The 23726-nt window shown below is 35.9% G+C and overlaps 1 protein-coding gene across 1 annotated transcript in view; it reads left to right on the top strand.

The window, feature by feature from the left end:
- PRDM6 (PR/SET domain 6) overlaps positions 1-16588 on the top strand; it is a 90008-nt gene extending 73420 nt beyond the window's left edge. Inside the window, exons 6-7 of the mRNA XM_063296727.1 lie at positions 10723-10899; positions 16307-16588. Of these exons, the coding sequence (XP_063152797.1) occupies positions 10723-10899; positions 16307-16421 (292 nt within the window). The 3' untranslated portion in view covers positions 16422-16588. The remainder of the gene's footprint in view (positions 1-10722; positions 10900-16306) is intronic.
- Positions 16589-23726: the final 7138 nt, after the last annotated feature.

Below are 23726 nucleotides of genomic sequence, written 5' to 3'. Positions count from 1 at the left end.
CCTGAATGAAGTCTCATTATAAGCAGCTTTCTGGGTTTGCTTTCTGGACACAAAAACTGGATGCAACATTGAAATTATTTTACAAGAAGTAGTCACAGAGTTGGTCTGTTGAGAGTAGGGACAGCTAGGAGAAGGAGGACAACTTGGAAATTGACATTATCACAATTCTGCATTAAAAGAGTAGAGACAATTATTCAGTCTTCCTTAAGAAACAATAGGCTTTGGTCAACTATTCTTCTATCTTGGAATATGATAAGAATTACATTTTTTCCATTTGCTGAACATACACTCTGAAAATTTTTCCATTGGATTAGTCGAGATCTATGAATTAGGTCATAGATTTGCTGGAAGATTATCTGTGGTTTTAATGTAAAATATCTTGCAATAGAAGAAATGAACAAGATTTTCCTGTCAGGGTTATTGCTGTTCTGCAGAGGAGAATATTGGAGCTAGATTTGGGGAGAATCAAGAAATTTAACTGGTACGTGTATTTACAATTCTGGGTGAATTGTAGAATGATGCACATGAATACAAGCATAATGTATGGCTAATAATGTCATTAATCTTTAATACTATGTGATCATTAGGCCCATGCAAAGCAACATAGATTCACTTCTAGCAAAGCAATTCACTGCATGGAGGCAAAGAGGACACCCTATTCACCCTAACAAAGCCATTGATGTCAAAAACTGGATGTGACATTAAAATTATTTTACAAGAAGTAGTCACAGAGTTGGTCTGTTGAGAGCAGGGACGGCTAGGGGAAGAAGGACAACTTGTTGTGGGGAAAATAGGAGGAGGAAGGAGTATTAGGTATGTTTGCTGCCTTGAGTTATTTATAAAAATAATAAAGGCAGGACATAAATTAAATAAATAAATAAACAAACTTTTCTTAAGTTGCCAACAAAATGACTTCCAAGTCATATTCTCCTAGGCCAGTGTTTCTCAACTTCAGCGCCTTTCAGATGTGTGGACTTCAACTCCCAGAATCTCCCAGCCAGCCATGTCTTGGGGATTCTGGGAGTTGAAGTCCACACATCTGAAAGGTGCTAGAGTTGAGAAAATTGGCCTAGGCAGAGAGTCAAACATCAGCATAAATTAATAATCCACCTGGATTGATAGTAACACACTTAACCCACTGGTGCTTTCACCCATCCCTTCCACCATTATTACTGAATAGGAGTATGATGGACCCTTCCTTACTTCGCAGGGTAGCAGAGATAGGTTTGCATGTGCAAAGTCAGTTCCTCCTAAGTCATGCCTGGATACTTTTCACCTGTAATTCACTAACTTCCATTGATTTATGGATATTATGGATGATTGCCCAACCTAGATGTGACCATAAAATAACTGTGAGTGATATGTGCCAAGAACAAAGACATGCAGTGCCTGTAGCAGGATTATAGTGGCACAGTGCAAATGCCTTTCTACATAAATGATATATGGCATTTCAAAAAGAAGCAGAATTATTTTGCAGATATCTTCCATTCCCACTAAATGAGAAGAAATATATTCACCAAATCCATCTATGTTTTTCTGCCTGTTTTCTACTGAAGGAATACAGTAGTAACTTTTGACTGTTTCTTTTACAATATATACTGCATGAATTCTTTCATTCAGATTTTCTATTCCCATTCTAGACAGTAAGTATCTATTTTAATTTAAACACAATGTTTTTTTCTTTTATTAAAAAAATTAAGAAATCATTTGAGGCTATTTACTATGATGGATTATTTCTAAAGCAAAGAAATAATTTGACCTGCTCCCAGGATGTAATTAGACACCTTGTGCTGTTTCTAATAGCTCTTCTATAAGGCAACACAACAGCCTTCCCTAAGCTCTCCAGAAATCTGAAGCCAAACCCTTGTAGTGCTGTAAAAGGGTCTTGAGAACCAGTTTGGTGTAGTGGTTGAGGCTAGAAACTGGGAGACCGTGAGTTCTAGTTCTGTTTTAGGCACAAAGCCAGCGGGATGACCTTGGGCCAGTCGCTCCTCTCAGCCCTAGGCAAGCCACTTCTGAAAAACCTTGCCAAGAAAGCTGCAGGGACTTGTCCAGGAAGTGTCCGAGAATCAGATACAATTAAATGGATAAAAAAAAGGAGGGGAGGGGTCTTATGGTCCCTATGGCATAGTTTGAATTGTGAAAAAACTATTATAAGCAAGAAATTCATGGAATTTTTTTCAGAGTAATAATATGAGAACAATATTTAATATTTATATTAATTAGTAGTAATTAATTATATGATTTAATATGCAAATGGCCGCTTTTAAAATTCATGGTAGATAGTCATATCCCCAGGGCAGAAGTCAAGTATGTTCAAGTTTGTATGTAGGCAATATTTGAAATTTATACTAATTAGATTTTTTTGAAATGGTTTTCACCATTTTAGTTACATAGTGTCTTACCAGGTGTGGGAGGGGAAGAATAAAAAAAGGAATGATGGAGGCCATGCCCCGTGTAGAAATGGGGCATGGCTTTGCAAGCAGGTCAGGCTGCCATCTTCAGTTTTTGATATCGCCTCCTCTCCATAGATGCCGCTACCACTTACACTAGAATGCATTTTTTAAATTGCTAAATAAATTTGTGCTTCTCCTGGAAACAACTTAAAGACTAACATTTAGAAACACACCTAGAAGTAAGTGGCTGAGGGGTTTCCAAGATTTGGTTTGCTTGTTTGCTTGTTTTTGCCTGGTTCTTGGCAAACTGACCCATTATTCCATGAACCAGGATTAGAAATCCCTTTTCTCTTCTGTTTTTCCGCTGCAGAAATTCCCAACAATCCCATTTGGGGGGCTCCAGAAAGGGGTAAGCAGAAGCCTTCAATCAAAGTGACTTTAAAAAAAAACATAACTTTTTCATAATGCATTTTTGAACTAAAAAGCAGTTCTTAAAATATACATCTTTATTTTTTGATGTCATGCACAGTCTACAATGCATTTTAAATGATTAATATATATTTTGGATCATTTGGATATTCTCCCTGACAGTTTCATATATAATTTTTTAAAAACATTTGTGGCAAATTTTAATTTGATAAATTGTCCTATGTATAACATGTTGACAGAGTAATAAATACAGAGTACTGTATGCAAGCATATATCATGAGATATGTGCGAATCAGTGTCTAATTTGCCTTTTCCATAAAAACAGTGGGATTTGCTGTGTTTTGAGCTCTTGTTTTTATTACTGAGTTTTTCAAGTTCTTAGAGCAGTGGTTTTCAACCTTTTTCATCTCACGGCACACAACTCATACGCATGAGATGTGTGCCGTGACATCACAAGTTGCTGGGACTTGGAAGGAAAGATGGAGGCAGTCTGCCCCTGGTGATGTTCCAGCTGTGGGGTTCTGGCTGTGCAGCACTTCCTGTCAGTTACTTTGGCTTGCTGATGCAGCACAGCTGCGGACCTTTTATGGCACACAAATGTATCTGTCTTAGAGGCTTGTGTTTGTAGAGCAATGGTATGTTGAATTTTCTTCAAATATATCCTCTGGAGTACCTTTTTTATTACATGACAGCATTTGATCTTAAGAACTATGCAATGTGGTCCACCATTTCTGTTTGATAGTGATTATCCAGAAATCTATGCACAGCCCACAAGCAACACATAAGAACAACAGCATCCTCCTGCTCATATTTCCCAAAAGATGGTATTTAGAGAGATATGCCTAAAATGTTGCAAGTTACATATTATCACCAGTAGCACTGTTACCCATCCCCTACCCCACCTCTGCAATAGCCATGACGGTTTCCTTACCCAGTGTGGGATATCCTCCATATTTACATCACATTTTTGAAGATAATATAAAATAAATAATCAAGGACATGTTACCAGGATTTGTTTCTCTGTGTATACCTTGACTATGCTATCAAAGAACTGACAATCAATCAAATTCAACATTCAATTCCTCTTGCATAATCTCTGTAAATTTACTTGTTTGTAAATTTACTTGCCTGTAAATTTACTTGTTTGTAATTTAATATTTTAAAATATGTGCACTATTTCTGTGTAACATCACTATGATACAACTGAATATTCTTGCTTATGCTAATCTTTACTACTTTACATGAAAGCTTAGATTCAGCCAATAGGAGCAGAATATCTGGAAGGGACTTGTTTGAAGAAGGCTTTTTCCCCCTTCATCTCATGAGGTGATTTCTCCATAATAGAACCACTATTTCAGAAAATGACTTACTATAATATGCTAAGCAATCACTGTGCATTTTTTTAATGAAAAAATGATGAAAGTATAGCATGTGCAGGCTTTATGAAAAATTTTAAGGGCTTAGTGTATCTCCTATTCGGTTGCAATTGTTTCAGAGAGGTTATTGTTTATAAACAAAGAATGATTCGATTTTGCAGAAAAAAATTAATCACATTGAAATAAGAGATTAATTGATTTTATTTAGTGACTTATTTGTTTATTGTGGTACTAGTTAAAAAATAGATGACCAGGGGCTAATAAATGTTAATGATCCCACTCATTGTCAGAAAATCAATTGGTCATGATTACAGCCTATCTTGGTGTATCTTTCTACTAAAAGAATGTAATATTAAAAATAACTTGTTACAACACATTATTAATATTAAGCGCTTTAATATTAATAAAAATTCCTTGTATGTCTAATCATACTTGGCCAATAAAGTATTCTATTCTATTCTATTCTATTCTATTCTAATATTAAGTGCTTTAAGAAAAAATAATACACTATAGTGAAATACTTAATCATTGGTAGATTTTTATACATTTGATAACTTACACAGCTTTACTTTCTATATAAGTGAATAGTTCCTTTGAACAAAAAATGTTCCTTTGAACAAAAATAGTTCGTTTGAACAAAAAACCTCCCAATCATAATAGTATTAGAATGTAAGAAGTATTAATATGTAATATTAGTATGTAAAATACCAGATTTTTTTAAAAATCTGAACTCTGCATATATTGAGTTTTCTGTGAAATGGAGCTACTCCCAAGTCTTCAGCATATTAAAATGTTATGTATCCACTTATGCAAGGAAGACTTCTCACTGTGTTTCCGAAACATTTCCCATTGGTTTAAAAAAAAAGGCAGGGCATGTTTCATACATTGCAAGTTTTCTACAGAAAGTCTGTAGAACAAAGGGGAAAATGAAGGAAAAAGCATATATAATTTTTTATGTATTAATTATACAGAAGAAAGAACAAAAGAAGACAGTGTACTGAAAACCATTATGTATTTTTTAATGAACTTTTCTCCACCCCAGTGCAAGCAGAGCTCAGGATTTTCAGAGCACATAGATACAATATGTCCTAAGTGAACCCTCAGATCAAAGGTCTTGCATTTCAAAGGGCAATAACGACCTGTAAATGGATGGCAAGATTAGAACAAGGAGGTGAGGGATTGCCGGTCTGTCTGTCTAGCAACCAATCATATTTATGAAAATTATCCAATAATAAAATTTAATATCAAAGTGCTGAATAAATTTAGTGTAATACATATATCAGCCTGGAGGATACTGCATTATCATTCCAAAGATATAGTTCTGGATTCTACAGGATTTTATTTCAAGACAATTCTTTTTCATTTACTAGCATGCATGCATGCATGCATGCATAAATCCTATTTATTAGTAGCATTAGAATTAGGGTTTACTGAAAGTTCTTTATGATAGTTCAGCAGAAAGGAAAAGAATTCCTTTTTTATTTCTTCCTGCAAGCACTTTACATAAGAAATGGTCAAATAATGTTTGGAAATCTGATTATTAATGTTAGGAAAACCAAAATTCCATTTCCAATCCTTAAATAATCTCAATTCAACTGGTATCTTACAGCTATAGAACCTTTCATTTGAAACTTGTTGTGGAACACTCATCACAGATTTTATAATGTAATTAAAATAATATAGTATTGAACTATTGACCAAAGCTGGGTCATTAATCAAGCGAAAAAATTCTGTGATCAGTGCTCTGAAGCACTGTAAAATAATAGTATTGGTGATCAGTGATGCAAGTAGTCACAATTAAGCAGTCCAGCTGATGAATGAGGGATAACATTTTATTTTATATTTAATTGAATTGTTCTGTAGGCCTGGTCACCATTGTCTCTTTCCTTTGCTCTGGATTTTAGCTCTTCAGCAATATGTATTTGTTCAGAACAAAGCACTGGTAAGACATCAGTGTCAATTATCATTAAAAATACAGGTTTTAGGAATTGTAGCTTAAGGTGCTTGCTCCTCAGGGCTAAAATCATTGAGGTGCTTAAAGATATGTCCTTATTTTTTAAGGAGATTGATAGAAACTAAATATAAATAAATAAAAGGGCCAGTAGAGTAAATATGCTTAATCAAGTGCTTTGAAGTTTCCATTTGCAACATAGAGTGTTTTCAACAAAAGGAGGCTACTAATTGTAGCTGTCTAGTTAAAGGCAAAACAAGTGAATTATTTTGTCTCGTTTTGGAAAGCAAAATAAAAAAAATATAACTATAAAATGTAGCTTCCAGGATGTGTACGGAAGACACACAGCCCAGGTTTTTCTGAGGCTATAAAATAATATTTCTGCCTTCTAGCTTTGAAATACCAGTATAGCTAACTTAGGCTTCTTTGAGGCAAAACAGATTGTTTGCATTGAAGAGGTGTGCAGAATTCATATAATCCCATTTAATTGGCCTTCTAAGCCAATCCCACATGTCATACAGTACTGGAAATCTGCTAGATCAGGCCCAATTTCTCCTTGAACACCTGCATCAAGAAAGGGCTTATCTTTTTCTAAATGTTTAATTCTTTTATAGTTCTTACCACTGAGAAAAGACTTCTAACGTTCAGTGGAAAGCCAACCTGTAACTTAAACTATTTAGATCTGACTTCAGGTCTAGGGTAGCAGTTTTTGCCCTTTTTTTATATGACAGTCCTTCAGATATTTGAAAGGTGCTGTCATGTGTTCCCTTCCCCAATGAACTTTCTTATAATTCACAAGGGGATAAGGGATACTGGATTTTGATATGTTTTCTGTGTATATTCTTGAATTTTCATTGTTTTGTACCATCTCTTTTGTATGTGTGATTTTGAGACTGACAGGCAGCCACAGGATAGGTTTGTAAATTGATCTGATACAGATTTCTACAGCATTATCCATATCCATATCCATATACAGCACACAGTGAAATGTGACACGGGAAAGGCAGTGTAAAAATAGAATATGTACATATTTCATTTACATGCTTTGAAATTTAAGATGTATATCCCCAGGGTAAGCTTAGGCATTCAGAAGTAAGTACTAGGGTGTTCAAGCAGCTTAGCTCTAGCATTTACTGTGGACATAATGGTGGAAAGCCGGGGAGGGTGGCGGAGGATAACGGAAGAGTTGTCATGGATACCAAGACCTACTTGATGCTGATGCAGAACATAAAAAAACAGCATATCATGTAAGGTACCAGGATAAAGTATAGTAAGCCTGACTGAGCTTATTCTCTAGGAAGGGTGCATCAGAACTTTATGTATAGTACAATATAGTACAACTGAACAGTGTCCAAGGTATTTAACTCTTTTTAAATATCTTGCTTTAAGTACTTTACAATTGTTAACCAGAGCTGTGCATCACACTCAGATAAAGCCTGAATTCTCAGATAGATTGGGATAATTTTGGGGGTAGATCAGTACAACATATCCTAATTTATAATCTTCTCAAAGCTCCAGTCACCTTGATGCAGCTATATCGACATGGAACCCATATCTGCATTGGATTAAATGCTATGATGGGAAGGAGAGGAAAGAGGATTAGATCCAGTGATGTACTTCAAGTAAGGGTGACTCTTATGAGCAGACCACCCTTGAATGTCTTAAGATGAGCATTTGGGGAGTGAGTTAAGAGATTTGGGGACAGAGGACCATAGTTTTTCCTATTCCTTCCATTATTTGTTAGTCTTTCATCCATGACAGTTGTACAACAAGGTGAACTGTTTTAGCTAGATGATTGACTTAATGACTGTTTTCTTTTGAGGAAAATACCAGTACATTTTTTAGACTATTCCGTTCCTTCAACCAGGGAACTTCATTATATTCTGGAAGGAGTGTCATTGTTTCTCATCAACACACTTTTTCCATTTGCACAAAGTAGCCTCAATCTGTTTGAAATGTAGTATGGGTATTTGTCATAATAGGAGTTATTTTCATGGCATTTTTTTCTGCCTCAATTAAAAAACAAAACAAAACAAAACCTTACAAGTTATTTTAAAACAAACAGATTTTAAAAGAATGTAGATTTTAAAAAATCTCAGCATCAATTTCCTTTGATTCTATTCTAATAGCAAGCTCTGTGAAAGAATGGGCCCGCTGAACTTCCTGTAGAAGAGATTTCTAGGACCAGGGTGTCCTGTCTTGTCTTGTTGCCAAACACGTCTTTCTTGGTAGTCAAACACTGAATGGGACATCATGCAGCTGAAGATGACAGGAACACATAAGGACACTGCCTTTCAGGAATGTTGGTTTCAATTCATGGAAGTCTTCAGAAATATTCATTATTACCTTGAACTGAATCTCTGCCTTTAAGGCTACAGTCTGCAGAGAACTTGAGTATCTCATATAAGCAGTAAAAAAAATTTTTAAATGTATTTTTGTTGCATTGCTTTTCTGGAAATTAGTAGCATTTTAAGTAAACATGTTTATATATATACTTTCTTGTAGGTTTTTTTCTTTAGACTTTGCAGCATTATAAGATACTGTAATAAAGTTTATGTCATATAAAAAGAAAGAAACCTATTGTTTTAGAATGGGATTATATAAAGACATGAAACCAGCCATATATGTAGTTAAGATGAAGAATAATGAATTTTTATTATTATTATTATTATTATTATGGAAAAAGAAAGAGGCATACATTTCTCCTTTGTATATTTAAAATATTCCAAGCGTAAGATATTTTTATATTGGCTTTGCTGAATCAAGGTTTTCATTTTATGTGAACTTACTAGGAATATCTGGAAACTTGCAACTTGATTTTGCTTAGGCTAAAATCCTAAAAGCTAATTCCAGTTGGATTCAATGAATTTACAGATCCACTGGAATGAAGGTGTGGATTTTAAAGATTTTAAAAGTGGTAACTTGATTAGGGTATACAAACTGTATTTCCATTTTTTACTCTTGAGCCCTCAGTGGCTTAATTTGCTATGTTTTATCCTTGGATATCTCCAATAACAAGGAGACACTAGTGCTCTAGCTTCCTTTGCCTGTCCAACCAGTCTGCCTAATATTTGATCTCACTAGCATCTATATAACACGTATATAGCATAACACTTGAAGTGTGTATACATGTAGGAGAGAGAGCATGCACAAGAAAGAAAAACGAAAAGCAATCAAAAAGCAATGGTTGGATGTTAGATTTTACCAAAACCATAAATTAAGGTCTATACATATTGGCTTGTTTATCTATTTATTTATCCGTCTATCCATCCATATCTATCCATTTGTATGCTGCATATTCTAGTGATTCTAGGTGGAGTTTACAACGTATTTTATGCTTGAACTTAGTAACACAAGCAGTTGATGAATCAGATGAAATCATTTGCTGTTTGATTTAAAAGTAACAGACACATTTAAAAATACCATAGTCCAAAGTGAAACATCATAGATCCTGCACAATTGGCTGCAAAATCCAGATTATATATCTCCCCTCCCACCTCAGCAGGCATAGTCACATGCAAAACAAATCTACACACGCTTCAATTTTTATATTGTTGAGATGCTTCTCTACCCAAATAGATCTCTACACTACCAATAAGATTTATATAATAATGTTAGAAGTAACAGACTTATTCTGTGTGTGTTTTTGCCCTTGCTCTAACAGCAGTTGCATGTACTGAGTACAGAGCTGGAGGGGGGCTGCCTGTATACATACCTTGGTATTATTGATAGAAAGGCACATACAGACCATGTACATGAGTCCTGAATGTGACAGCAGCACTACTGAATAAGGAGCACAGACAGGAGCTCATCAGGACCAAATGCCTTAGTAAAATAAAATGAAAAAGTGCCTAGCCTAGCTTCCAGTGTATTAAGTAACTCCAAGCTGTTCTAAGAGTCTTCTAGAATTAATGAATAAAGCCTGTATCTAGATTCCATAGGCATTGATAATATATAGCATAGAAGAGTTGTTATATTCAGCAGTGAAAGCTTTCAGACTGAAGATTGAATTCCAGACTGAGACCATTCTCCAAGTCCCTGATTTATTAAGCATGACCTGCCTTAGGGATTCCAAACAGAAAATAGTTGGAGCACCCTGTTGGATTCTTTGAGTATATGTAACAACTACATTGCACATTCTCTGAAGAATCAAAGATGCTACTGTTTGGAGATGGTAATAAGCTTAAGGTTTTCTTGTGAGGGAGGCAGTGAAAATATTTTTTCAGGAGGACCTTATATGAAACTGAGGTTCCCTACTTTTTTAAAAAAAAGACTATATAGACAATGCATCCCTAACTTGATGTCCCCCAGATGAATTGGACGTTGGTAACATCTAGCCAGCATAGCTATTGACAGTGCTTGCTAGGAATTATAGGAGATGATATTTAACACGTGGAGGACATCAGCAGGGAAGATGAGAAACCGAAAATTTCAAAGTTTAAGAAAGCTCACGATTAAATTCCCTTTTGAAGTAAGCAACCAAAGTTGGCGGCACCACCCACATGATTTTCCATGTGCTGCAGTTTAAAAAAAAAGTAGTGATCACATTGGGTGTTTCTATTTTCTGCAGGCCCTATCAGTGTGGACACTGCTCCCAATCCTTCTCCCAACCTTCAGAGCTCCGGAACCACGTAGTCACTCACTCCAGTGACAGACCTTTCAAGTGTGGCTATTGCGGTCGTGCCTTTGCTGGTGCTACTACACTCAACAATCATATCCGGACACATACAGGGGAGAAACCCTTTAAGTAAGTAACCGAAGGCTCAAATGAGCAGGAAGGGAATTAGAGCACTAGGCTAAATGAATAGATACCACCCTTTCAGAGGTGTCCTTTTGGAATTCAAGTTCTGAATACCAGACAGACCTGGGAGCCTGGCTGTGCTCCTTCTTTATTTCAGTGCCATTTGTTCAGGAGAAAGATATGTGGCAGCAATCAACTTGCTAGTTGAGTCCTTAGATTATGACAGTATCCATATATCTACTGTATATATCTACCTCTACTTTTATTTCTACCTTTGCCTCCCTCATCTATCTATATCTCAGTTACATAATCCTGTAATTTCACCAGAAAATGGTGGCGGTGGTGGTGGTGGTTTTTTTTTAAGTTTTCAGTAACAATCTTTCCAGTAATAGTATCTAAGAATGCCAAACAGATAGAAGGGTTTTTCAAGGGTATGCAATGTACAGTATATTGAAAAATATCAAAGCAGGGACAATCAGTGAATATCAAAGCAATACCAACAGTGATTGCATACTTTAAGACAGAATTTTTCTCAGATAGAAAAAACTACATAAGCATATGGTTATATCATTTTATATTGTTATAATAAGTAGCAATTTTAAGTACGAGTAATATTTTAGAGTTTAATTCAGGGATGGAAACATGGCTTCTGGATACTGAGCTATGAATTATGTTAGTTTTGGCATAGGGTGATGCTCACAGGGCTGATGAGAGTTGTAGTCCAACAATATCCATAGAGCCATAGATGGAATCAAAGTCATTCTGGTTCAGTCGTTCCCCTCGGGGGCTTTTAATAAGTTGCCTCCCAAATCTAGCCAAGAGACAGCAGATATCAATATGGAGGAATGAAAAGCAGCAGAAAGGGGTTAGTGAGTCTGTCCTCCTATATTCTACCCATCACCCCACTGTAGTTGATTTGAATTCCATATTGAGATTTGGCTGCTTTGCAAGATTTGGTATCACTTTAGCACTTAAAGGAACCTAGACTGGAGATACAGTTTCAGGTTCTGTTTGTAGAATGGTTTTGTTGCACAGCTTTTGGTAGCCGCTATCATATTTAGGTGAAGTACTAGCAATGGTCCATAACTTTTTTTCACGTGTTGCCCAAATCAGGCTAAGGAGCATGCATTCACCGACACTGCGTTTTGTCACTTTATATGATTGCTCTGGCATATCAATCAATCAAGAAATTACATTGTGTCTAGTATACTGTGATATGAGAGATAACTATCAAGTTACTTAAGTGTCATACAAATCATGATTGACTATCTCACAGGGATGTCTAGAGTGTGAAGAGAAGGAGACAAGATTCCATGTTTTCCAAAATCCAACTCAATCAGTGTTCAGCTTGAAACTAGAATGACACAATAGTGCTCTGTCAACAAATGGCGCCTACTGAACCATTACATTGGATTAATACAGCCAATGGAAGGGAAGCCAAAAACTAGCAATTCAGATTGATTTTTATGTAGTTGCTGTGTAAATAGATTTTAGTAATTAATTGTACAGGCTTCCGGGTCAAAATGGAAAATAGATTTCTTTTAATGTTAAGATGTTACTTATATGTAACCTTGTTGACTCCATTTACTTTCCACTCCCATAACATTCTGTTTTTGTCATGTTTCCGATAAAACTGCAATTTGCACCACTAAGAGCCAGTGCTACATTTTTTTCTTTAATTTTCTTTCTCTTTTGTATGTTCTAAAATATCTGAATTAATCTGGAGTGGTTTCAGTACAGTTCCATCCATGAAACAAACTGCTTAGCTACCTAGAACCTATTCATGTGATACATGTGAATCACATTGATTTTGTTTGTTTTATGACTTCAGTTGAATGCAGGATTTTTACATACAGAATTTACCAATATTAGATGTATGGTAGTTAATATTAAGACATTTATATAATGAAAAAGTAATTGTAAAAGATACAATTTTAAAAGCATTGTTTAAGTTGAAAATGGCAGTAGTGTTTTGTGTTAAGACCAAAATCTTTACTCAATAGATATATCATAATTTAGAGAATAGCATATGTAAGAGTTTATAAGGTATGAAATAATAAATTGGAATAATTTAATTCAATGGCCTGTTACTGTACCTTCTCAAAAGTTCTATCATTCCAGTGTATGTGTGTACATACTGTATCTAAATATAAATACACATACTATTATTACATTACATTAGGTAAAGGTAAAGGTTTCCCTTGACATTAAGTCCAGTCGTGTCTGACTCTAGGGGGCGGTGCTCATCTCCATTTCAAAGCCGAAGAGCCGGCGTTTGTCCATAGACACTTCCGTGGTCATGTTGCTGGCATGACTACATGGAACACCATTACTTGCCCGCCGAAGCGGTACCTATTAATCTACTCACATTTGCATGTTTTCGAACTGCTAGGTTGGCAGGAGCTGGGACTAGCAACAGGAGTTCACCCTGTCATGTGGATTCGAACCACCGACCTTCCGATCGGCAAGCTCAGCAGCTCAGCGGTTTAACCCGCAGCACCACCGCAGTTACATTACATTACTATAATATTAATTATAAAACACACATATAAAAACACACATTTGAAATTCCCTTCAGACATAAGGAAAAATTGAATTTAACTGTTGGCTACACTAGAGGCGTAGAATGGTTACCATGAATATTAGCTTGTATGAAGGATTTTTAAAATTTATTTATTTGTTGCATTATTAATAATCCCAAATCTCTAAGTATCATTTTATTTTGTTTCAGTAGGTGGTTCTTTTGGACTTAGACTAGTTATGTTCATGCCTTTATATGTGGATACATTATGAATACTACATGGAAATTACTTGAAATATGTTTGGTATGGTATCACTATAGTAGGAACAAGTTTCTACTTTATGATCCAGGAGAATTACTCCTCATTTCATAAGTTTTCAGATTTCAGTTGCATCTTTGATATGCTTGTTATTAATTCAGTAGTGAGAAGGTGAGATCCAGTTTGGTGTAGTGGTTAAGGTATCAGGCTAGAAACGTGATGAAATCAGCTGGGTGATCTTAAGCAAGTCACTCTCTCAGCCCTAGGAAGGAGGCAGTGGCAAACCATATCTGAAGAATCTGGCTAAGAAAACTGCAGGGACTTGTCCACGCAGTCACCAGGAGTCAACACTGACTTGGAGGATGGATGGATGGATGGATGGATGGATGGATGGATGGATGGATAGATAGATAGATATAGACAATTGGTAGATTAGATAGAGATGAGATAGAGATAGAGATTTGATAGATGATAGATAGATGATTGATAGATTAGATAGAGATATAGAGACAAAGACAGAGATAGAGATAGAGATGATGATAGATGATAGGTGATAGATGATAGATGATAGATGATAGACAGAGATTAGATAGATGATGATGACGATGGATAGATGGATAGATGGATAGATAGAAACACACACACACACACATGAAATATATATTATACGAATAATGTATTTGTAGCTATGTTGGTATAGAAAAGAGAAAGAAAAAAAATTAAATCTAAGAAAAGATCACTGCATTGTACTACAGAAACTAAGCCTAAAAATGAATTGATTTTAAGGTCTTCATAATGAAAAAAAATCATAATTTGCAAGTTTATCAAGCAATGAAAGGTAGTATATTTTGACACACTAATCCAGTAACTAATCAGTTTTCTAATAAACAATCAGCAATACACTAATGTGTCATCAGCATTTCAGGAACTCTGGAGAGAGGAAGATCTGCACATAGACATTAATGAATACACCAGAAATCATTAAGTGATCAATACTTCTGAGTTATTTTCATTGAGCTGATAGGTCTGATACATTAGAGCTGACATTTTACATTTGTCAAGATCACAGTGCAGTTTTTAACAGTAGAGCAGGCTACTAAAATATTCCAAGAGAAACAATCAAAGAAACATAACTTAAAGATCTTGACATGTTAGACTGGAAGTAGTGATCAGATGAATGAATTCATAACATTCAAGCCATAGGTTTCTCAAACCATAATTTTCTTTTTTTAAAAATTGCATACTTTATACCATTCTGAAATTATATACAGTATACTTATAAATGGCTTTTGATGTATCCATAATGAGCTAATTCATTTTCTATATAATATTTACAATAGAAAGAAGATGCACATGAGCAGCATCTCCTTACGTTTCATAATAATTTTTTTTCCCATAAAGGTATCTTGGATTATGAGCAGGCATCTTAAATCACTGTTAATATGATTCTATCAACTTTACATTAAAACTGTAGTTTGTAATTTACAAGCATCTCCTTTGTAAACTCAATTGAAATCCATGTGATATAATCAAGTTCTTATACAGGCTTTATTCTTTCTAATACAGCCTATCTCTGAGAGCTTTACTCAGCCTGATATGATTCTGATGCTTAATTCCACAGCCAGCATGTAGTCCAACATATCTGGAGAGGATTTAGTTGGAGAAAGTGATCTAAGACAGATTTCTTGCTAGGTTTTTTTTATTTGCTTGGCTATAAACTTGGGAGCTAAAATTGTAAGAATTGAATTATTGAGAGGGCACTAGATTGTGGAAGGCTTGCTCAGATGGACCTTACTGAAAAGAATACTTACCTCCAATAGATTCCTCAAGTGTTACCAAGTATCTATACCAAATATTATGTCAGATTATTGAAGGGCCAAAGTTTGAAAAATATATTCTTATCTAAAAGAGGTCAAGTTCTCTCTCTTTGAATTATGAACCTCCCTTGGATGTTCGCACAGAAACCCTGCATCTTAATGTATTCATTATCTCAACGTATCATTTAAATCCATGGGGAGAAATAGCAATGGAATGTGCAATGCTGAGATTTGGGGTTTTCTCACTGACCATTTCAGCAACATAGTGATTCCATGATAACATTTTTTAAAAAGTCTGTTTTTATCCATGATAACCCTCCTTTATATCATATTGGCTAAACAGTAATCTCAGACAAATACAGAAGTGATTATTGTTTCCCAGTTTCATGATTGTTCCAATAGGTAAGAGTCCTGGTTTTAAATTAGCAGGAGGTGAAATTCTATTTGTCATCAATTTCTCCGAGGGATTACAGAGCAGAAAACTGCAGACAAGCTGCTTCTTTGATGGCTCACTCCTAAAAATCTCTTTTTGTTCTTTATCTATTTGAACTGACAGTGATCAGAGCTGCAGTAGGACAGGCCTCTCTAGAGAAATCACCTTCCCCTATCTATTGACAGATTCCCTTGTTCTGAATCAGACAGGCCTTGTCCCATCATAGGCATCAAGGCCTTGGAAGTAGCCACCAATTAAACCTCTTGAGCCGGTAAAATCTGAAGCCACTTTTGAGTGTCTGTTCTGATTAGGCATGATAAGACGAAGCCCAGGACCCCCAGGAGCAGCTCCCCAGTCTCAATTTTCTCTCTTGCCTTTTCCAGGTGCGAAAGGTGTGAGAGGAGCTTCACCCAAGCCACCCAGCTGAGTCGACACCAGAGGATGCCCAATGAGTGCAAGCCAATAACAGAGAGCACAGAATCAATTGAAGTGGATTAACTGATTGACTGGTTGGAATTAAACTGCAAGGAAAGTCATGATTAAATGTCACGGACACTTAAGCAAAACCAAAGATTTCCTCTGAGCAACTTTCAATCAGTCCCAGAAAACCAAGAGCAGTAATAAAATAAGTAAGATGTTAAGAGATATTGATCCTGGCATGGAAGCGAAACCAGAAAAGAGATTATTTATTTATGACTAAGAATGAGACGGATTTCAGTGGACAAGAAATCTAAGCCTTCTAGCCTTTCCAGCCCTTCCTCATCACGTATTGCTTTATTTCTAAAAGCTTTTATAATTGCTATTTAATACCAAAGCAACAAATGTCAAGGGCTTTTCTGCCCATAACTATGACTGCAAATGCACAGGGACTTGTTTATTGTTGCACCTTTTTCTTCAGCACGACTCAGTGGACCCAAGTGTATGTTCCTCTCAGGGTTCCATTGGATTGCCGTGCTTTTGACTGGACTGTAGTTTAAAAAGACTAAATGACAAGAGAGAGAAGGTGTTCCAGGACCATCTTTGCCCTCCTCTGACTAATGGACATTTCATTTCCATGGGTTCAGAATTCACATTTTGTGCACTTTTTTGTATAAATGTTTTCATTAGCCAGTGTTGCACTGGCCAAGGAGATCCCAGAAATGTTAAATAAATCTGTAGATATATATGTTGTAAAATATCCATAAGGAAAGCATTTGAAATATGTAGAGTTTTCAAAAACTGTCTTCTTTAATGAACAAGACATATTATTCATAACTGATGAATAATAATTTCAGTGAAACAGTGACACTCTCTTATATAAAGGTATCATGCTTGAAATCATAATATTAAAAAATGGTATAGCAAGAAGCAGTCTTTCATTATAAAGAAGAAAAATCAATATAATTTGTCCATGTTTAAAAATTTTACAAGCATCCACACAATCCAAAAACAGGTTCATGCTATACAGCTATCTTACAGGATAAATTCAGTTCCAATTTTCTATTGTACAACATAGATAAATACAGGCAGTCCAGATAGCGATTACCACATGGACAGAGAGCTAAATTCATTCCTGAACCCAGACATTTGGTATTATTGTAGTAACTCCTGATGTTCAAAAAGCCCAGTCTTAAGATGATCTGAGCTTATTCCACTCTATGTGCATATCAAGTGCTTTCCCAATTTCTTGTAATGGTGAGCATAACGTCTGAGCATAAGATGATGGAGTAAAGATGCACAGTCAATTCCTATGTATATTTACATGAAAGAAAGTCCTATCATATTAAGTGGTTATGTGGGGCAAATGTGCATTAGATGACCAATTTAAATTTTTTGTTGAAGCATCTTATTTGTATTAATCTCAGTTGACCATGCAGGCAGGGGGACTTTATATTAAAGATTGAACTCATAACCATTCCTGTCACTTCAGAGTAATATTTATTCCTTGCAGATCCTCTAAGACAGCCAACGAGATTTTGGCCACTTCCAGCTTTTAAGGCCTTTAAAACTGAAAATACATGAAAATGTATAAGGCACCAAAAGAGAATAAGACATAAGTTGAATGTTGTAGCAAATGTAGCGAAAAACTAATCTAAGGCCACGAAAGATGGGCTTCCTACCCAGCCCATGATTGGCCCTAGTTCCTTCCCTTAATTTTGTGATTTATGGGGTTAGCCCAATATTAAAGGTTAAATTTACAATGTTGAATTAAAAACTTAGTAACAAAAACAAATCAAAAGATTTATAAAGGCCACTTTTGGTGTTGATGATATAAACACACAGACAGTTAAATCAACAAATTAATGAAATCAAATACAATATGTATTGCTGTTATGTGGATAAAAATGTCCTTTATTCTAATTCTCAGGATGGCCTGTGCTGTAAGAGATCATCACCATCACCATCACCATCACCATCATCTTCATCATCATCATCATCATGTCACTGATTATGTTGTACAAACCAATTCTGAAGGTCATCATTGGCATGACAGCTTCAGTTCTATTTAGCTGGCATAAACTGTAATTGCCATTTTTGCCTTTAGAACCCTACCTCATTACCTCATGATTGAAAACATGACTATATAATTCATAAACCTCTTGAATTAATGTATTGGTTCATTTAGAAAAGTAACTAGGCACCTTTGTCCCATTAAACATACAGAATTGAAGAGCTGCAAGTTGTGTATTTCATACTTTTTAATCACATTTTTCTATTTCAAGAATAGCAGACAAAAATATATAAATATGAATACACATTATAAAATTGAAATAACAAAGTAACAATAATAAAAGATCTAGAAGAAACTCTTGCCTGCATAGTGTTAGCTTCATTTGTCAACTCTGATGGCCTTAAGGATCTGGTGCTGTTGGCACCCAAGAACATCAATGGATTTTCTGGGTTGGAACTGAGGTTGGAAACTTCACAGTAGTCCCAAAGTGCATACTAGAGTATTTAGCAGTGCTTTTCTAACAATGGGAGGCCTGAGGGCTTGATCAGTGAATTTTCTCAGTGCAATATATAAAACACTTTCTGCACCATCCAGGGCACTAGAGAATCTTTCCTTCTTATTTTGTACTTTGTTCCCAACTAAGTAAGTTAACTCCAACAAAACTGGCATGTTTAGCTTGTGGACTGCATTATGATTAGAAGTATCAATGCATCTCTTTAAGTGCTTTTTAGAACTCTACAAAAGTCATCTAGTGATCTACTACATCATCAAGTCTTTTCTAAGCTTCAAATACTTGGCTTTAACCAAACTCTGTACCCAGGAAATCAGTGTTGAGCTTCCCTTACAAAAGTTTCTGTCTTCAACAGATTTTAATAAACGTGGCTTGTGGTTCAATCTGGGAAAGTAGGCCAGTTATGTGTGCTTCCCATTTTCAGTGTGTTGTTTACTGTCTTCTTTTCTTTCCAAGTGCAAGATTAAAAATTAGACCATGTTAATCTGTTGCAGAAAAAAAGGCTTTAGAACACTATTACACCACCTCAAAAGCAGCACATATTTATTGGATATTATTTATTTATTTATTTATTAATCAAATTTATCACCACCCATCTCCCAAAAGGGACTCAATAATTTATTGTGCCACCAAATCTCCTCTTTCAGATTAATAAAGTGGTCACCAAAACTTTGTGTTATAATAGGATTGTTGTTTTTTACATCAGACTTTCCATTGTTTAAATTAATGTGAAGAAGAACATAGTACCTAAATTAGGTGAATAAAGAAGACATGGCTTGAAGCATATACAATTTAACAAAACAATCCTATACATTTCATCAAAAAAGTAAGCTCTGTTGAGTTAAATGGAAACTAACTGTCAGATACACTACATGCACAGTCATGAAGTCACCAAGAGTCAAGCTCCTTTAGGGCTTCAACAGGTTGACAAAAGCTTTTATGCACTTGTACAAAGTCTTGTATAAATATAAAAACCTATTTGGATCTGCCATCATTTTTCTCCAGCAGTCAGAAGGAAAATAACCTTTGGATCTAAGTCAAGGTAATTATTAGTAAAGGTATGAGCATAATAAAAATCATAGTAAAATTCTATACTTTTAGCTTTCATGCTAAATATATTATCTGGAGGTAAACCTCATTGATTTCAAAATCCTCTAAACCATATTCTACCACAAGAATACTTCTCCCCCTGTCCCAGGGCACAACTTGCATCAAATTAAATTTTGAAGGAAGGAAGCCAGGTCCACTTCAAGGAAGTTGGTTGTGGAATGAGTGACAGCAGCACGATCAACAACATTGCTTCTGAATAATGTGTCTCCTGGCATGTTTTTGTGCTAAGTCACCTCTTGCAGGGTTTGGACGACCCATCTGTTCAAAATAGCTTATAATGGCTCATACTTAAGAAAAGGAATCCAAAGTGTTTGGTAGGTAAGAAATTTGATTTCACTGATTTCGAGGACAAGAATCAATTTAAATTTAAGTCCTAGTGTTTCTGACTCACTGGCATGCATCAATAAACACCACCAGAAGATACATAAGATGCAATTTTCTCCAGTTTTGATCATATTAGAATCAAAAGACATACATACATAAGCAACAGATTGCAATGTTAATTTACTTGTTTTTGGAGCAAAATTACAAGGCTGTAGAATGTGTTGGGGGTTAACAGTTTCTCTAATTTGATGGTACTAATGCAATGTTGTGCACAGTAACACCACAGACAACTATTACAAACCTCTGTGTTTTAGGGTTTGAAGTAAACCAAACTTACTTCTGAAGCATTTAAAGCATCCCCCCACAAACGAGAACCGCACTTCCTAGAACTCTCTAGTCAGCACAGACAATTCCAGTGTGGAATTTGGAGTGTGCCAGCCTTGAAGAGTCTCTTTTAATTCCAAGCCACAGATGCGCCCTACACATGGGTGTCTGCAGGGGGGTGGGGGTGTCAGAAAAATTAAGATGGGGCTAAAAAGGAATGTGGAGATAAGATAACCCTGGTGAAGGAATGGATGAACTGTTAAGGGAGGGAAAAATGAGAACTCAGTCCTGGAAAGTGGAACACATGAGAAAAGAATTCAATATAATCCCACTTTGATTCTGTTTAGTGTAAGAAGGAATAGAGAGAAACTTTGGCAGGTTTTCAAGATTGATGTCAGCCCTTCGAGGTAGGCCAGATGAGGAAACAGACATGGCAAGAATTCCAGGAATGCTACTTTATTGTTGCAGGGTATAACAACAGAATCTTGAAAGCCTGTCAGAGTCATTCCTTAACCCAGTGCCCTACAGATATTTTGGACTTCAATTCTTCATCAGCCCAAACCAAAATAGCCAGTGGCAGGGAAGCATGGGAGCTGTAGGCCAAACTCTGGAGAATCCACACCAGATTGCCTGGCTTTAGAACAGCTGTTAATATAACTGAGAAACTGACCGATCAGAATTTCCCCAGTAGTATAGAACAGGAAAGGGAAAGATGCACAAAAGGTACTACTCAAAAGAGGATTCCCCCCCACCGCAGATATGGACGATTTGGGATTTTTTATTGTTTTGCTGTTTTATTACTTTTAATACTATAAGCCAGTGCTTCTCAACCTCAGCAACTTTAAGATGTCTGGACTTCAGCCCTATGATTCTATGATTCTATGCTGGCTAGGGAATTCTGGGAGTTGAAGCCCACACATCTTAAAGGTGCTAAGATTGAAAAACACTGTTGTAAACTGTCCAATCTAAATGGAATTGGGTCGCCATTAAATCTAATAAAATCATTAAGTAATAATAATAAGAATGTAGTCATTGAGGTAGTGCATGATTTTAAGGGATATTGACATGCCTCCACTTTGATAGCCTTTTGTTGTTCTTTTCCAAAAGCATTCAAAGAGACGGCTGGTCATTTATAGCCATGTGCCTTTCGTATCTTATCAAAGTACTTGACAGTACATAGTACAGTTGCTGAGGAAGTCAGTGTCTATGTTTTTCTTTTCTTTCATTGTAGTAGCAGTGATAACCAATCTTGTAGAAAAAGCTCTTTAAAAATCCATGGCAATTCATGAAAGACTTCAGCATGCAAAAGGCTGGCCATTTTTTACATGAGATGACAGCAAGTGCATGCAATTTAAATGTCTTCTGCAGGTAACAAAAGTGTATCCTGAGTGATCCGTGGATACTGGTTCTAAATGTAGGTATTCAACATTTTCCCCCCAATACTAAAATGCAGTGAAACAGCAGTCTCACGAAAGGTATTTTTAGAGGGGAAGGAGAAAGAAACATATTTGCTTGTACTTTTATGTGCCTCATGTATTTTCTCATGTATTTCATGTATTTTATTGTCATGGTTATATTGGTGCAGCTCATCTCAACATAATTAGATGTATCCAGACATGCAAGTTCCTCATTCATTCCATTTTTTTAAAGAATGCACCCTCCATAATTTGGAAGAATACCCATGTGTAGGAATTCCACTTGATGAAATAAATGCTGGTTGTCACCAGATGAGGTGTATTCCCTTAGTACACAGGGACATTCCATTCACCACTCAAAACTGAAGTGACAAAATCATCTGAGTGATTGCTACTTCTGACAGACTGTAACTGCCTCTAAATCTTCCAGGCATTTTCAGTGGCTAATATACCCACAGAGAAGTTCTGAATAATACCAGCCCACAAACATGTTGATTCAGTGAAGTTTGTCCTTTATAAAATTCTTTCTAGAAAACTGACGGTAGGAAACACCAAGTTCAAGTTATGACGTTATATGAGCAGCAAGTATTATGCCAAAAAGTAGATTTTATTAGGTAGCATCATATACTGGAAAGGAAAAATAAAGAGGCTATATGTTTTTAAAATGCCCTAAAATAAAAGCAAAAAAGGAGTAATCCTTGCATTATGGACAAAATTAAGTACATAATACTACTTAATTCAGTGTTGGAATATGAATCAGAAAGAGAGAGGTAATCAGGAGAAGAAGAAAAAAGGGGCTATCCTAAACGTTTATATCAAAGACATAGGACACAGAAAATAGGATTATTTAGAAAGAAGAAACAATGAAAACCATATTTGCTCAGTAGTGAAAATTGGAAAGACTGGGGAAGATGAATGTGTACTTCGCTAAAGTTTCAGTTTAGTAAAACTGGGCCAGATGGCCCCCTATTTATATATGTGCATTTGCAATTCTAATAAAGGAATGTAGGTTTTTAATAGCACAACTAGATGGTGTTATCTATACCTGTCTGGCAGGGCAAATATTTCTATAATTGTGAACCCTTGTCTGAAGGCCTTATATTTTAAATGCATTTAATACAGGTAGTCCTTGAGTTAGGACCACTTGTTCAGTGACCATTTAAAGATACAACAGTGCTAAATGAGGGAGACTTATAACCAGTCTGCAAAGTTGTAGCCATTGCAGTGTCCCCATGGTCACGTGATCATGATCCATATGCTCAGTGTCTGGCTCACAATTACAATGTTACAGCAAGCCATGGTCACGTGATTGCAAGTTCTGATGTTCCCTGCCGGCTTCCCACAAGAAAAGTCAGTGGGGAAGCCACAGAAGTTGCTCCTGTTCCCGCTGCTTTTTTGCCTGTCCACACCCCACAGCGCCTGCCTGCAGCAACCCCCGCTCCTTGTGATATTATTGTTGTTGTTATTCATTAACCACCATGTAAAATTCACAATAAAATGCTTCAGTATAGGAACTAGGAAAAACTCATAGTATATCAATATTCAAAACTATGGACTTAGAAATGCATTAATCATTATGTCCTGAAAGGACTACTTTCTGCATCATTTCTCTTGTAAAAAAAAATCCCCAGCTATTTGAAAGTAAGCTATTAATGTATCTTTGATCTCAGAATAACTGCAGTCATTTT

The sequence above is a fragment of the Candoia aspera genome, chromosome 2 (genome assembly GCF_035149785.1).
Source record: "Candoia aspera isolate rCanAsp1 chromosome 2, rCanAsp1.hap2, whole genome shotgun sequence".
Taxonomy (NCBI): domain Eukaryota; kingdom Metazoa; phylum Chordata; class Lepidosauria; order Squamata; family Boidae; genus Candoia; species Candoia aspera.
The sequence above is the reverse complement of the archived record's forward strand: the minus strand, read 5'-3'. Positions and strand labels throughout refer to the sequence as shown.